This window comes from Schistocerca piceifrons, chromosome 5, assembly GCF_021461385.2.
Source record: "Schistocerca piceifrons isolate TAMUIC-IGC-003096 chromosome 5, iqSchPice1.1, whole genome shotgun sequence".
NCBI lineage: Eukaryota > Metazoa > Arthropoda > Insecta > Orthoptera > Acrididae > Schistocerca > Schistocerca piceifrons.
This window is the reverse complement of record NC_060142.1, coordinates 273,112,388-273,127,608: the sequence shown is the minus strand read 5'-3', so window position 1 is coordinate 273,127,608 and position 15,221 is coordinate 273,112,388. Positions and strand designations below refer to the sequence as shown.

General features: G+C 37.7%; 1 protein-coding gene across 1 annotated transcript in view; it reads left to right on the top strand.

Moving 5' to 3' along the window:
* Positions 1-15,221, top strand: part of LOC124798938 (armadillo repeat-containing protein gudu-like) — a 114,497-nt gene that overhangs the window by 59,303 nt on the left and 39,973 nt on the right. Inside the window, exons 5-8 of the mRNA XM_047262472.1 lie at positions 5,218-5,466; positions 9,672-9,782; positions 9,886-10,182; positions 10,587-10,883. Coding sequence (XP_047118428.1) covers positions 5,218-5,466; positions 9,672-9,782; positions 9,886-10,182; positions 10,587-10,883 — 954 coding nt within the window. The remainder of the gene's footprint in view (positions 1-5,217; positions 5,467-9,671; positions 9,783-9,885; positions 10,183-10,586; positions 10,884-15,221) is intronic.

Sequence of the window (15,221 nt, the reverse complement as noted above, 5' to 3'; positions counted from 1 at the left end):
ATCTGTGCAATGTTTCCATAAGTGTAATGTAAAATAAATGCTTTCATTGTTAAATAATGCTGGGCTGTTTCATGCAATTCAATAGACTTTGTATGTTTTGCTTGTGCTCATAGGTTTAGTAAGAGTTATCAGTAATCTTTTTTCCACTTTTATTGTTTACAATTTACATCAAACCATATATTTGAAATATGTTATGGATGTATATTATTATTTGTTGAACATTGTTTAGATGTGTAAACTGTATATTCTACAATATTGTTTGTGTCAGTGTTACGAGAATAAAAGTGTGCAGTGTAAATAAAAACTTTGGTACAATTGAAGGGGTTGCTGGAAGAAAATGCTAGCCATCAATTAAGGATTAAACTGATAACTTTATCTGTTGTTTCCCAATACACAATGTTCTGGGAGGTAGTAGTTTCAGGTGTGCCATCAGAATGCACTGTCTACTCTGATTATGTCCTTGTCTTTCAAATTAATGAAACATGTAACATACAATAACTCAAAATATGCTGTTGTTAATTAGCACTTTCTTCTGCCATCTCCTTCAGTGTCGTATGCTATTTTAGACCTGACATACCTTAGGAAAAAAAGAAAGTGCTTTAAGTCTCAGTAATGTCATTTCTTACAGCTTGACAGCCTTTAGTGCCTGGAATTGCCAAAGTTGTGTTAAGCACAAAAAATTTTCATGATTCTATATCTGACACAGCTGAAAACAGTAAATGCTTCTGCTTTTTCCCCCCAAGATAACAAATCAACTCATAGTAATTTCATTTATAGTCAAGCTCGATCGTCTTAACATCTATTACTGTGTTATAGTAATCGTTTCTAAAACAGTGTTAGCGCAATGATTTGGCGAAAGGCAGGGTTGACGCTAAATGCCTCGATGGATTGCATGACGTCATAGTTGAGTTGTGAGGCCTTGTTGTTTAGGTGGCACTGGTAGTGGTGGGAACACTCATGAAAAATTTTCTGTAGTAGCTGGTGTTACAGTTGCATCTCTTTTAGATTGATGTCAGCTGATAGTTATACCTGCTTAAAGGAAGTCCCTCTATGGACTCACCTTCAGAGGATGTCATGTTTCCAAGTAGAGAAGGAATCAGCGTATTTCACCTAAATATAAGAAGTATTAGAGTTAAAGTTAATGTACTGCTTATAGATGTTGACTCTGAAATTATTGGTATATCAGAGCACCACTTAAATAATTTGACAATTCAGAGGCTTCCTTTACCAGGATACAGATTAGCTGGCTGTTTTTCAAGGAGTTCCTTGTGGAGTGGGGGAGTAGCCATGTATGTTTTAATTTTTCCTCCTATCTATGTAATTATGTAGTTCTCAATTCGTTCGAGCAATCAATCATTCATAATAGGAAACACAATCATAACTCAGTCACTCAAAATGATTCAGAAATTTTACTTGTTAGAATGAAATCAGACGATGATTCTTCTTCTCTGGAGGCTCGTGCTTTTCGGCAGTCTGCTAATTTGACGAATAAAATGCCTTGTAATTTTGGGAGCGTTGTATGATCAGTCGGGAAACCTCAGATATTTGGCTTTGATGAAGTTTAACCTTCCGAAGAAGTAATGGAGCTCTTGGATTATTAAATGAAGGTTCGTATATAGCCTTTCGGAAGTTCCCTTCTGATTAACAACTACACAATATATCGATGAATGTCGTTAATTCTCAAATGTCAAATACACACCTTTTGTATGAAGGAGCAATATATATATTTCCCTTTTTATCCTACAATTTCGTATCAGTTATCTTCTGTCATAAATCGCAATATTCAGATTACAATTCTTCAAACAAAGCTCAGGCTATTCGGCACGAAGACAATCTCAGAAGCTTTTTTTCTTCTAACAACCACCAGAGAGAGTACTACTCTGCTCATGGCATAGCTATTGTATGAAACTACGTCGCGCATGGATTCTGCGAGTATGAAGATAGAAAATTAGTAAACGTCATTCAAGGGTAGAATTGTATCAGAATAATTCATCGAATATAAAGAGATATTACAACACAAAAACAGTGTTTCATTTGAGTCCATAGGCATATCACAGCACTGCACTGTACAGATATTTGAGTGTTGTGCAGGGGCAGTTGAATTTAGTGAAATTAAACTTCTAATTGTTGTTGTTTATAGGTGCCCTAACTCTGACTTCCAAGCATTTCTGCTCGAGCTAGAGAGGGTTCTTGATTCACTTTATAGAAATTATCAAAAATTAGCTATATGTGGTGACTTCAATATTAATTTTGTATGTGATGGTGCAAGAAAAAGAGTTTTGGTAGATCTCTTAAATTCATATGATCTGATGCAGAATGCGTTTTTTCCAAGTAGGGTGGAGGGGAACAGTAGCACAGCCATAGACAATAATTTTTTTTTCATTCTTCATTACTAGATGGGCATTCTGTTAGTAAAAGGGTGAATGGCCTTTCACACCATGATGCACAAATTTTAACTTTAAAAGGCTTTTGTACTCAAACAAATGCCACATATAATTACAAACTATGTAGGAAAGTTAATCCAACAGCAATAGAGAGATTTTTAAACATCATCAAAGAACAAGAGTGGCAGGATGTTTATAGTGCCAATAATATAGACAACAAATATAATACTTTCCTTAACACATTTCTCATGCTCTTTGTGAGTTGCTTTCCATTAGAACATTCTAAATGGGGCACTAACAGTAAAAGGCAGCCTGGGTGGCTGACTAGTGAGATAAAGATATCATGTAGAACAAAGCGGGAATTATATTAAAATATTAGAAGTAATCACAGTGGAGCTACAGTAGCCCATTACAAACAGCACTGTAAGATGCTTAAAATGTTATCAGGAAGGCAAAGAGTATGTGGTATGCAAATAGAATAGCTAATTCACAGGATAAAATTATAACAATATGGTCAGTTGTGAAAGAATTGTTTGGTCAGCAGCACAAGGTCGATGATATAAAGTCAGTTCATATGAAAAATATTTCTGTTACTGATAAATTAGATATATGTACAGTATTTAACAATCATTTTCTGAACATTACTGCGGAATTAAACAAAAATTTAGTTTCTACAGGGAATCGTATAACTTTCTTGGCAAATGCCTGTCCGAGATTCATGTCTTAAATACTCCTCTGTGATACAGACAAGGGGGGAGATTGAGTCAGTAATTAAATCACTGAAGACTAAGGACTCTCATGGATATGATGGAGTGCCTAACAGAATATTAAAGTACTGTGCTGCACATGTTAATCCTGTATTTAGCCACATTTGTAATTTTTACCTTTAGGAATGATCAGTTTCCTGAGTGATTAACATACTCAGTAGTAAAGCTGCTTTATAAAAGGGAGAAAGGGATAAATTAGACAGTTTTAGACCTGTTTCTATGCCACCAGTGTTCGCTAAAGTTATTGAAAAAGTAGTGTATATAAGGATAATTGATCATTTTATATCACACAATTTGCTATCAAATTTATAGCTCGGCTTTAGAAGTCGTTTAACAACTGAGAATGCTATATTCTCTTTTCTCTGTGAGGTGCTGGATGGGTTAAATAAAAGGTTCCAAATGTTAGGCATATTTTTTGATTTAACTAAGGTGTTTGATTGTGTTGATAACACAATATTGTTCCAGAAGTTGGACCATTATGGAATACAGGGACTAGCTCACAACTGGTTCACCTATTGCTTTAGCATCAGACAGCAAAAGTTCATTATTCACAGTGTTGAGAATGGCTGTAATGTGAGGTCTGAGTGGGGTACAGTCAAATGGGGGGTGCCCCAGGGATCAGTGTTGCGACCACTCGTGTTCCTTATTTATATAAATGATATGCCTTCTACTACTATGAGTAACTCTAAAATATTTGTGTTTGCTGATGACACTAGCTTGGTAGTAAAGGATGTTGTGTGCAACATTGGCTCAGTTTCAAACACTGTAGTTCATGACCTAAGTTCATGGCTTGTAGAAAATAAACTAACGCTAAATCAAAGAAAGTCCCAGTTTTTACAGTTTCTAAAACCTGATGTTTTAATTTCATAGAATGGGCATATGATTAGTGAAACTGAACAGTTCAAATTTCTAGATATTTCTAGTGAATGGAACGCAACACAAGCAAATCTTCATGGACATACAAAATCGCTATTATTCATTACTTAGTTCATGTAGAAAACTGCGTGTTAAGTCTTAACAAAATAAGTAATTTTAACGTATATGTGATTTTAGCATTGAAGTACCCAGTCCATAGAGAAGCTTCCAAGTAAAAATTATCTTAATAATCTTAACAATCACTAAATTTTGTTAGTCTTGGCAGGGACAGAACTCAAGTTACAAGGGCCGTCTCTGCTAACACAGTAACTCAGTGTCACGCAGCTGCATGAACGCAGGGCACTCAGTGCAGGTAGCAGATTAGCTGATAACAACTCAGCCTGAAGGAGTGGTTTAGCAAGAGCGTCAGGAGCAGTTCAGCAGTTAGATGGTTAATCCTACCTTTCAGTATTTATTGTATTTAGGGACAAGTTTATTCTATTAAACTTTGTGTACTTCAAAACACTTTCACAAGTACTTAGCCTCTTTCTTTCAAGATTCATTTTCTTCTACTGAATCCAGGCACACTCGCTCCACTGTAAAAACTTTTAAAGTAGAATCCTACTTGTCACAAAGCATGTGGCTGTCACACATTTTTGTTCTCACAATGTTTTACTGGTAGTTAGTTTGAGCTAACTATTGAACAAAATAAAAAGTACTTTCTGCCAGGAAATACATACCTTCTCTTCAAAACCACCAAAATGACTGTCAAACATAATACACAGTTTGAAAGATTGATCACCATCAGCATTATTTACACCCTTACCTGTAATACACCATAGGTAAGAAGCACAGAATATGGAGATTAAAAAGAACTATACACTGTCATATCTCCTTACATTGATGACCAAAATCAATTATAAAAATTTCCATTCCCAAGGATCCAACATGTTCCCATTTGTTTGGGAGTCAAAATCTGACTAAAAAGTTTTAGCAAATTGAGCCACTTCTCAGCTGCTTGCACTGCTGTTTCCAGCAACATATTCATTCCATGTGCTAGAAGTGCAGATTCATTTATTTGATAATGTACAGAGATGTAAAATACAATTACTAATGTAGTTTTGTGTGTAGCTTATTGGTCATAACAGGAATCTGTTAATTTTATACGCTGAAAATGACATTTTTAATCGCATATGTATTTTTCATCACAGGTTGACTTACTTGACATCAACCCAACTGCCTTGCAGTTTCCTGTTGAAGCACTGTCGCCTGAAGACGTGAAGCAAGTGGAGGTGGCTCGTAACAGCATAAAGGCCCTGTGGACACTCTCAGTGTCTAACAGAAACAAAAAAGAAATGCTGAAAGCAAACTGTGTACCTCTCTTTGCAAAGCTCTTCCGATCAGTTCATCCAGATATTATAATACCCACTGCAGGGATTCTACAAGAATGTGCCTTAGAGGTATGTTGTGCTGATAGAAATTTCCTGCAATGTTTCAGATTTTATTGCATGACTTATGTTACTGAGGTACGTATTTCACCATTCACTTCCAGTTGTAAGTACTATCATTGTGGTTGTGTCAAAGTTCCTCATCAGAACAGAATTCAAAAACCTCCTCTTTCTATCCCTATAGTCTATTAAGTCATATTTTTATCTTTTAAAAGTGTTAAATCAGAATCATTGTAAATAACTGTCTTTCTTTGATACAAGGACTGCCATCACAAAGTGTTTTAGATTCCTCCTTTTTATTACACCTGCCTTGCAACTTTTTTCAATATTCCAACATTCTTACTGTGAGTGCCATTCTACTGTCACTGCTGTTCCTTTTGTGGGTGCAATTGTTCCTGCCAGCATTGGAGAAATGCTGGTTCAATAGTGGCCAAAAAGTAACACTAGGAGAATGGAAACAATATCTGGGGTGTCACATGCATAAGAACATTCTTCACTACCACTTTAGTGCCTCCACAGGCGTGACAATGCTGCCACACTAAAGTGTTGGTTGGCAGTGGCTCAATAATGACCAGGAAATTGAACCCCAAGAAGAAAAATTAAAACTCATCATGTGAGTCAATTTATGGGAAGCAGAAAGTTAGAACCCTTGTATAGGCATGCCCCAAGACAACTCAGTCCATGGCCATGTGGCTGTCCACTGAGCACTAGGCAACAACACTCAGCACGATGCGTGAGGAAAGGTCCGTGGTAGGTGAACTCGCTGCAAGCACTGGCCAGCTCGGCTTATGGCCTGCCGTAGCTAAACCTTCCCGACAGCAGGTCTATCCATACTACTTACAATGTGCACCCTCCATGGCATGTTTTCACCTATGATTTGCGCTACCTATGCCAGTTCATCTGCCTCAATCACAGTGTCTGCTGGCTTAGCAGTAAACTTTTGATAAGAGAGTGGCAATAGCAAGATTGTTGCAGTCTTTAGCTGATAGCTTGTTGGGATGCTCAGGTTGTGGTAACAGGTGCAGGAAGCAGTCTTAGGTGCAACACACGAGTAGCTGAGTCCAGCTCTGTTAATGCCAGATCAGTTCTTGGTAGACCTGGGGAAAGTGCGAAAGCAATTGAAACTTTTAGTTGAACCAGACAAGTTGAATTGGCCATTGTATTACCACACAGCAGCAGTTGAGGTCAGGATGGATTTAGCTTTATAGCATGTACTAATACAACTTCTGATTAGCAATGAGTGCGCCAGGTTCAAATGTTACATCATACATGCCTACCGCTTAAAGTGGGGAACCTCGGGGAAGTATGTACAAGTAGAGACATAGGAGGTAACACTGAACACAGAATGTGGTAGTAGTCATGCGGTGAAATCACTATCACAACTTGAACATCGTGAGAGGGAGAGCATTACCATCTGCATGACCCTGTTAGTGCATATGGATCCTGTCACATGCAAAGTGCAATTGTTGTACTTAGGTAAAATAGAAGGTCAGGATTGTTCATGTGACATCCTGGAGCCATGACACTGTTTCCAGCAAGTGGCTCTGCACTGCGTTTATTCTGTAAACATTACTGAAGCTGTCGTAGTGAACTGCTATGAACCAGGTAAGCTTGCAGGAGCTTGATGTTTGGAACTGCATGAGAGTGGAATAATTAAAAATTAATGGTATGGACTGTAACAACAGGGCAGACCTTTCACCTGTCAGCCTTGGTTACGGAGGAAACGAAGTTGAACATTGCACAGCCACTGTTCTACTGGCCAGCAAAGCCAAGGTTGTTCCTCACCATGTGGAGAGGCTTTGTGTGACAGACAGGCACATTTAAAAGTCGATCTTTTGGACAAAGTCCTTTGCAGATGTAGTGCAGTCACTGTGTTTTGCACACTTCTGTGGAAATAGCAGCTCCGCTATGGCTATGTTGAAAGCCACGGGCATCTGACAGCCGATGAGGAACTTGTGTGCCAATTTTATCAATAAGCCTGTTTACTTGCCATGAGGGGGCCGGGCCACACCTCACAATCCTGGTAACATAGCTGACACGGAACAGGGCAGGTGGTTACTTCATTGTTGGGCCACAGAGGTTTTGATTTGTACGTGGTTGGAAGTCCACCACATGGGGATGTAACACTGTATGATGGATGAGCACTTTCAGGCTCACTACAGCAGCAGCTGAACTTCTGCCTTGATGGGCAACAATTCATGTCTGGGGCAGGGCACGACCACTTACATACCAACACTGGCCACATGCTCCATCAACCGATGGGGTGAGCTCTTCTTCTGGGTCTTGAAAGTCTCCACAACAATTCTGGCAGTCGATCATACTGCTGGCACATGTCACATGGCACCACACTGCCCAGACTGGGGCATGCATTGCTGAGTGGGCTAAAAAAGTGCCAGCATCATTGGGCACAGACATTACAGCCAGCCACACAACCTGCAGCTGGCTTCTACAGCTGTCAGCAGTGCCTCCATACATCATGCTTGAGAGAATGTGTCCACAGCAGCAAAGCACTGTGAATATTGTAGCATAAGTTTTATAAAAATGTTTTACATTCCAGCTGTTTTTCCTAGCCACCACCGGGCAGCACCATTATCTCCACTCCTTGCTGCATGTCAACCTCAACACCATAGTTTGGCCTCTCACCCCCAGGCCACTATACAGAGGAGAGGCAAACACACACACATACACATACACACACACACAAACACACACACACACAACTGACACACATATGCCCACTATCATCTCTGGGCACCGTGGTGTCACTGCAGTGAGAAGCAATCTCTGCTGGGTTGAGTAGTGTAGGTAAGAAGGGGGAGTTCTAGCTGGGTATGAGTGGTGGAAAATTCTGTAGTGCTGCCTTTAGAAGTGTGCAGAGATGTGGCAGCAACACGATGGTGGGCTGCTAAGTGCAGTGTTGGGAGAGCTGTGGTGTGTGGGAAAATGAGAAACAGAGAAAATGGAAAGAATTGTGCAGGTGAACTGGTTATGTGAGAATGAAGGATACGTTTGGGGAGAATCTGCACCTGTAAAATTCAGGAAAATAAATCTGGAGTTGGTAGAAATAATCAAAATGGCATGGGTTGCAAAGCAGTCGTTGAAGTCAAGCACATCATATTGTGTCGCATGCTCAGCAAGTAAATAGTTCAGCTGTCTCTTGACCACATTTTGAAGGTGGCCATTCATGTGGTCACAGACCTCATTATGTGTTACTTCACATACACCAAGGTAACACCGGAAATTGTCTCATACTGTGTAAGAAAATAAGCATGCAAATGGTATTGAGAAGATTCAGTTGATTCAATGACTCCTCGACATTAGTGTATCAAGTGTGAACACTTTGATTTCAGTTTATTGCAATAAAAGGAAGTGAAATCATGGAACACTAATGATGCATATCTTTTCCATGAGGTAGCTAACAATGAAATTATCAATCTTCTTTTACAAATAATTTCAGTGGTTGTTTGCATTACAATTACTGTATGGTGATGTATATTCAAGTACCTGGTGTACTTGATAGAGAGGCTCTCATACGTTGTATAAGGAACCACTGTTCCTTATCCTTTGGGTTTATAAAGTGCATCAGAAGTGTATGTCATGCAGAAAAATGGCATTCTTGTCATATGATCATGCATTATACCACAGAGTAGACAGAATGCTTTTTATAATATCTCATGTGGAAATTAGAATCTGTTTTCTTTGTAGTAATGAATACAGCCCACACTCTTGCCAGTATTTACTGTGGAATGCTGCAGGACATCAATCTACAATCAAAAATTCTAATAATTATCACAGTCTGATTCATACCAGCTGCATAGGACCAGATTATCGATAGCTAACTTGTGTGGATTCTGTGATCTTTTGAATCACTTCCAGAGCGAAATCAGGATGTATCATTCTCCTAATGATAATTGTATCTAACTAAAGAAAGCTATACAAATAACCCCTATTTAAGAGACACCAGTTAGCTACAATTTATTTACTTAGACCTTTCAAGTGTATCATCTGCGTGAGTGGCAAGGCTGAACAATATTATGAAGTGGTAAATTATCGAGTTTCATTCTTTTCACTAGATTTCTGCAGTCTGCTTCCAGTCACCATCTACTTTCTGCGTGCTTTAACAAAAGTAATGTTATTCAGTACAGCATTCTGTTAAAATGTTATAATAGCTGGTTGCCCTGAAAGTTTGACAGACATGAAGATTAACCTTCTTTCAGAAAAGTTACCAGTCAGCATTCGAGAATCATGGGATGATAGCTGATTTTGTTCAGTATCTTTTTTCTGAAAGTGCAGAACTGAAAAAGCACTCAGCATCAGCTATTTTTAGGGTGAGTTATTAATTCTGTTTGGAATTACATTGGTTTTTCAAAAATTGAAACAAATTTCTTTTGCTTTAGCATCTGCAAATTCTAATATTTTTCTTTTTAACAGTGTGCAGAGGGTGACATTACACGAAATATGGTTCGGCTGGCTGATGGCTTATACATTTTAGTCAAGCTTGCCAAAACCATCAAAGTTCATCCAGACAGATTACTTTTAGCTGCTGTGACAGGTGCAATATGGAAATGTGCTCTTAATTCTGAGAATGTTCAGCGATTTGATGAACTTGAAGCTGTGGAAGTTTTGATTGCTATTTTACAAGATGAATATAGAGAGCTACATAGCTTTTGTCTTGTGACAAGGAATCCTATTTGTCGCAAAGAATGTTTTCTACCAGAAATTCTTGAGGTAATTTGTAAATATTTCATATGGTTGAATGTTGTCCTAAATGTCACTATTTGCAAAGTTGAAAAATTTAATGTTCACTGGAAAGTAGAGGCAAGGAATAAACTAACTTATGCAGTGTATTACATTTTGTTGTTACTCACAAGCATTGCATTTTATAGATTGAAAAACATTCTTCATATAGAGAATTCAGAAATCAGTCAATAATAATCAATAATAAACTATTGGGTTCTTTTACAAGAAACTGAAAAAAGCATAACAAGTTGAATATTTACTGATACTCTGAATGAACTCATTTTGAGAAGCGTATTTATTCCACTTCACATAGTATTATAAACAAAGATTATATTTTAAACAATTATTTTCCTTAAGACTTGAACCCAAATATATGTACTCAATTTGAACAGGTGTTGACAAATGTGATTGGAGGACTATCGCAGTTTGCAAAACTTTCTCACAACCGTGAAGCACTTCGTGAAGCACGTGTTGTTCCCTTGCTGGTTGAACTGTTGTTTGAGTCAAAAGAAGACCTGCTTGAAAATGTTGCTCATCTACTGGGTGAATGTGCCAAAGAAAAGGAATCAATGTCCATCATTGAAGAACTTGATGGTGTCAGTCTTCTTTGGTCACTGCTTAAAAACCCATCAACAAATGTGCAAGCAAATGCTGCTTGGGCTTTGTGCCCATGCCTCGAAAATTCAAAGGTATGAAAATAATCGTTCATTGAAACTTGAGATGTTGATATGTTATGTAAAGCTCTGAAATGCATCACATAAATTTCACAAGTAATTCAGTCAAATATAATAAGAACTAATATTGCATAGCTGTGAAAAAAATCATTTAAATGGCACGAAAAGAAAGCACTTTGTACAGGATACAAAGCTAATTATTCACCTGTTTACTGCTGTTCCTGAACGAAACCAGACATTACAATTTAAATACTGGAGAAACCATGAAGAATATTAATGAGATGGTATTATTATACATATTTTTTGCATATCACCAGCAGTTAGAATAGAATGATCATTTGTACCCAGCATAACATATTCATAGTTGAACCTCGAGTGGCCGCACCTATGTGTAAAGTGCACCAAATAAGAATAATGTTGTCTTGTATCATTTCATTGTTGTTTTACAGTTGCGAGCCCATACCTATTCCTTCATTATTCCTTCAGATAACACTATGATAAGTTGTGTTGTCATATCTCTAAGTGAGCAGTGGTAGTACAAAATAAACAGCAAGATAGATGAGAAAAAATTTATGATCTGTGCAAGAAAATGCTCCACTTTCCAAGCTAGCAGCACAATCCACAATGAGGTAGTTGTCTACAGGATAGTAACTAAATAAACACTTTGCAGGGATCTGATGCAACTGTGCTGTTTAGTGCTTTGAGTGGGTCATTATGTCGGGTAAGACTTGTATGCGGTAACAGAGTTGTATAATGAAACTTTATGTCATTATTGCTTAATTGAACAGCCATGTTAAAAACCTTAAGATTTTTGCCTGCCCGGGTATCTAAGGCTGTATCTAAATATAAAGACTTAAAGAAAAAATTGTTAAATACCAGCATGTCTATCTGTTTTAATAAGAAATGTGAATGGAGTGAATTAGTCCCCACTTATTTAAAGGCTTTTATTAACTTCAGATATTGTAAAAATCATCCTTTGAGCTTCAGGCCTATTGTAAAAAAATTAATTTCTGATAACATAAAATTGCTTTATGCCAAAAAAGACACTCTTAATGCAGAGGCTTATGACTTTTATCTTGAAATTACAAAATTGTGCCATGATTTGTTTAATGTTAATATCAATCTTGTATGGTCACAAATTAATGACTACTTAGAGAATAATAAACAAGGTATTATGTACAGGCACAAAAAAAATCAGTAAGCTTTTCTGCCTTTTTCCACCTGAGAGATCTTCCGAAAAATTTAAAAAAAGTGACCATGTCTTTTATCACTGAGTTTTAAATAAGACTAATATTAATTTTACAGAAGCAGAAACTAGTCTGTTAGAAAAAGGGCTTAAGTATAATGTTAAACCACATTTGACTAACAAGCACGTCGTGCAGAATTTCCTTGTAGACCTGAAAATTGGTTTAGGTTGCATAAAAATGGATAGTGCTGTTCAAACTAGGATTGCGTATGATGTAACAAATATTTTTAGTATATGTCAGGCTGCTTCCCCTAATGCCTCATGTATAATGACAAGGCCTTGATTAGAAATATTAATAAGAAACTTAAAGATAATGAGGCTCTTATAATGAAAGCTGATAAGGGCTCTTCACTAGTAATTGCATATAATGAGGAATATATTTCGAAAACCATGTCTTTTTTCGAAGATTTTGCAGATGGGTTATCTCCTGTTTTAACTATCATATATTTTATATCCCTTAAATAAGAAACTGTGGGGAGTGGTTGGAAGAAAGTACAGGTCTCACCTGTCTGCAAGAAGGATAACAGAAGCAATCCACAAAACTACCAAGCATCCTGTCTCACTGATATCCAGCTGTTGAAGACTCCTACAACATATTCTTAGATCAAATTCATTGAGATATCTTGAATAGAATTATCTCCTCCATGCCAACGAGAATGGATTCTTCAAGCATCTGTCACACAGAACCCAACTCATCATTTCCTTATATGACATCCCAAATCCCATGGATCAAGGCAATCAGGTAGATGCAAAATTTATTGACTTCTGAAGAACATTTCATTTGCAAGGGAAACTCCCCATCACACAACCTCAGAGTTAGTGGTAAAATTGGCCAGTACATAGCCTGTCAAATCCAGCATGAAAACAGGAAGATGGTGTACTGAACTGTGAAAAAATAAGCAAAATAGAAACAGTGAATGGTCCAAGCTCAAGATATGTAACATCGAGCAAATTGCAAGAGCCACAGCATCATGGTTGTGTGATCATAGTGTTGGACTCCAATGCAGGAGATCCGTGTTCAAATCTCCCTCATGCCCCATTTTTTTTCACAAAATTATCAATGTTCCATCCAGTCGTTAATGTGCCTGTTCTGCCTTGGTAATTGTCATACTGGTTACAGAATATGAGTTGTATTAAGAATATATTACTGTCACAAGTAAATGTGATGAATAGTGAGAGCAGGTGAGATGCTGCATAGACTCCCAAAAGAAATTAAATCAACAAATAAACAGGTTTGAACTATGTTACAACAAAGGAATTCAAGAATCAAAACTTCCAAAACAGAATGCCAGAGTCATAACATGTGGTACTTGTGTAGAACAAATAGGATCTACATACATCTGGAGGTCCCTTCCTTACACCTCACTGTTGCGAACAGATGTTACACCACAGTAGAGACACAAGTTTGAACATAGTGAACAGACACATTAATGACAGGATGGACAGTTCATAATTTTGTGTGCAAAAAAAAAGGGGGGGGGGAGGAGGCACAAGAGAGATTTGCACACAAATTTCCTCCTTCACAGTCCAACACCTCAGCCACGTAATCATGATGCCATGGCTATTCCAGTTCAATTCATGTTGCACATCTTGAGTTTCAACAGTCACTGTTTTAATTTTGCTTAATTTTCGTGGTTCATTACATCTTCTTTATGTTTTCCTGCTTTTCAGTTTTTGATAGAATATTCTCTAGGCCATCTTACTATTAAATTTCATGGGGGTCACAATGGGGAGTTTCCCTTATGAGTACCGCACTAATATTTACTAACAAAACTTGGAATATACCCATATATCAAACAAAACTTGTGAATGGATTGCAGTAGGGAGACACAGAATGTTACCTTTGATAGACAGTCATCAACAAAAGTAGAAATAGTTTCAGGTGTGCCTCAGAGAAGTGTGTTTGGACCCATGATGTACATGTTTCATAGTAATGGTAACCTCAGACTTTTTACGGGTGTTGCAGTTTACTATAATGAGCACTACCGCAAAAAAGGTGCAGAAATTTCCAGTTGGATGCTGGAAGGATTTCAAAGTGGTGCAAAGACTGGCAACATGCTTTAAATGTTAAGAAATGTAAAATTCTGTACTTAACAAAATGCAGAAATGTAGCTTCCTATGACTACAATATCAGTGGGTCATAATTGGAATCAGTCAACTCTTTGAAATAAGTGAGTGTAAGAATTTGTAGATATACAAAATGGACTGGTCACATTCCCACATTGGCAAGTAAAGCAGAATTCAGAGTTTGCTTCGTTGGCAGGATGCTGGGAAATGCAGTCAGTCTGCGGAGGAGAGTACTTACAAAACACCTGTGTGTCCCATCATAGAATATAACTCAATTGTGTAGTGCCTGTACCAGACAGGAATAACAGAGGATAGTGAACGTATTCAATGAAGGACAGCACAAATGACTGCAGGTTTATTTGACTCATGAGAGAACAGCACAGGAATGCTGAAAAACCTGAATTGCCAGATGCTTGAATATGTTGTTGTTGTGGTCTTCAGTCTGGAGACTGGTTTGATGCAGCTCTCCATGCTGCACTATCCTGTGCAAGTTTCTTCATCTCCCAGTGCCTTCTGCAACCTACATACTTCTGAATCTGCTTAGTGTAGTCATCTCTTGGTCTCCCTCTGCGATTTTTATGGTCCATGCTGCCCTCCAATACTAAATTGGTGATCCCTTGATGCTTCAGAACATGTCCTACCAAGCGATCCCTACTTCTAGTCAAGTTGTGCCACAAACTACTCTTCTCCCCAATTCTATTCAGTACCTCCTCATTAGTTATGTGATCTACCCATCTAATCTTCAGCATTTTTCTGTAGCACTACATTACAAAAGCTTCTATTCTCTTCTTGCCAAAACTATTTAACGTCCACGTTTCACTTCCATACGTGGCTGCACTCCATACAAATACTTTCAGAAATGACTTCCTCACACTTAAATTTATACTTGACGTTAACAAATTTCTCTTCTTCAGAAACGCTTTCCTTGCCATTGTCAGTCTACATTTTATACCATCTCTACTTCTTCCATCATTAGTTATTTTGCTCCCTAAATAGCAAAACTCATTTACTACTTTAAGTTTCTCATTTCCTAATCTAAT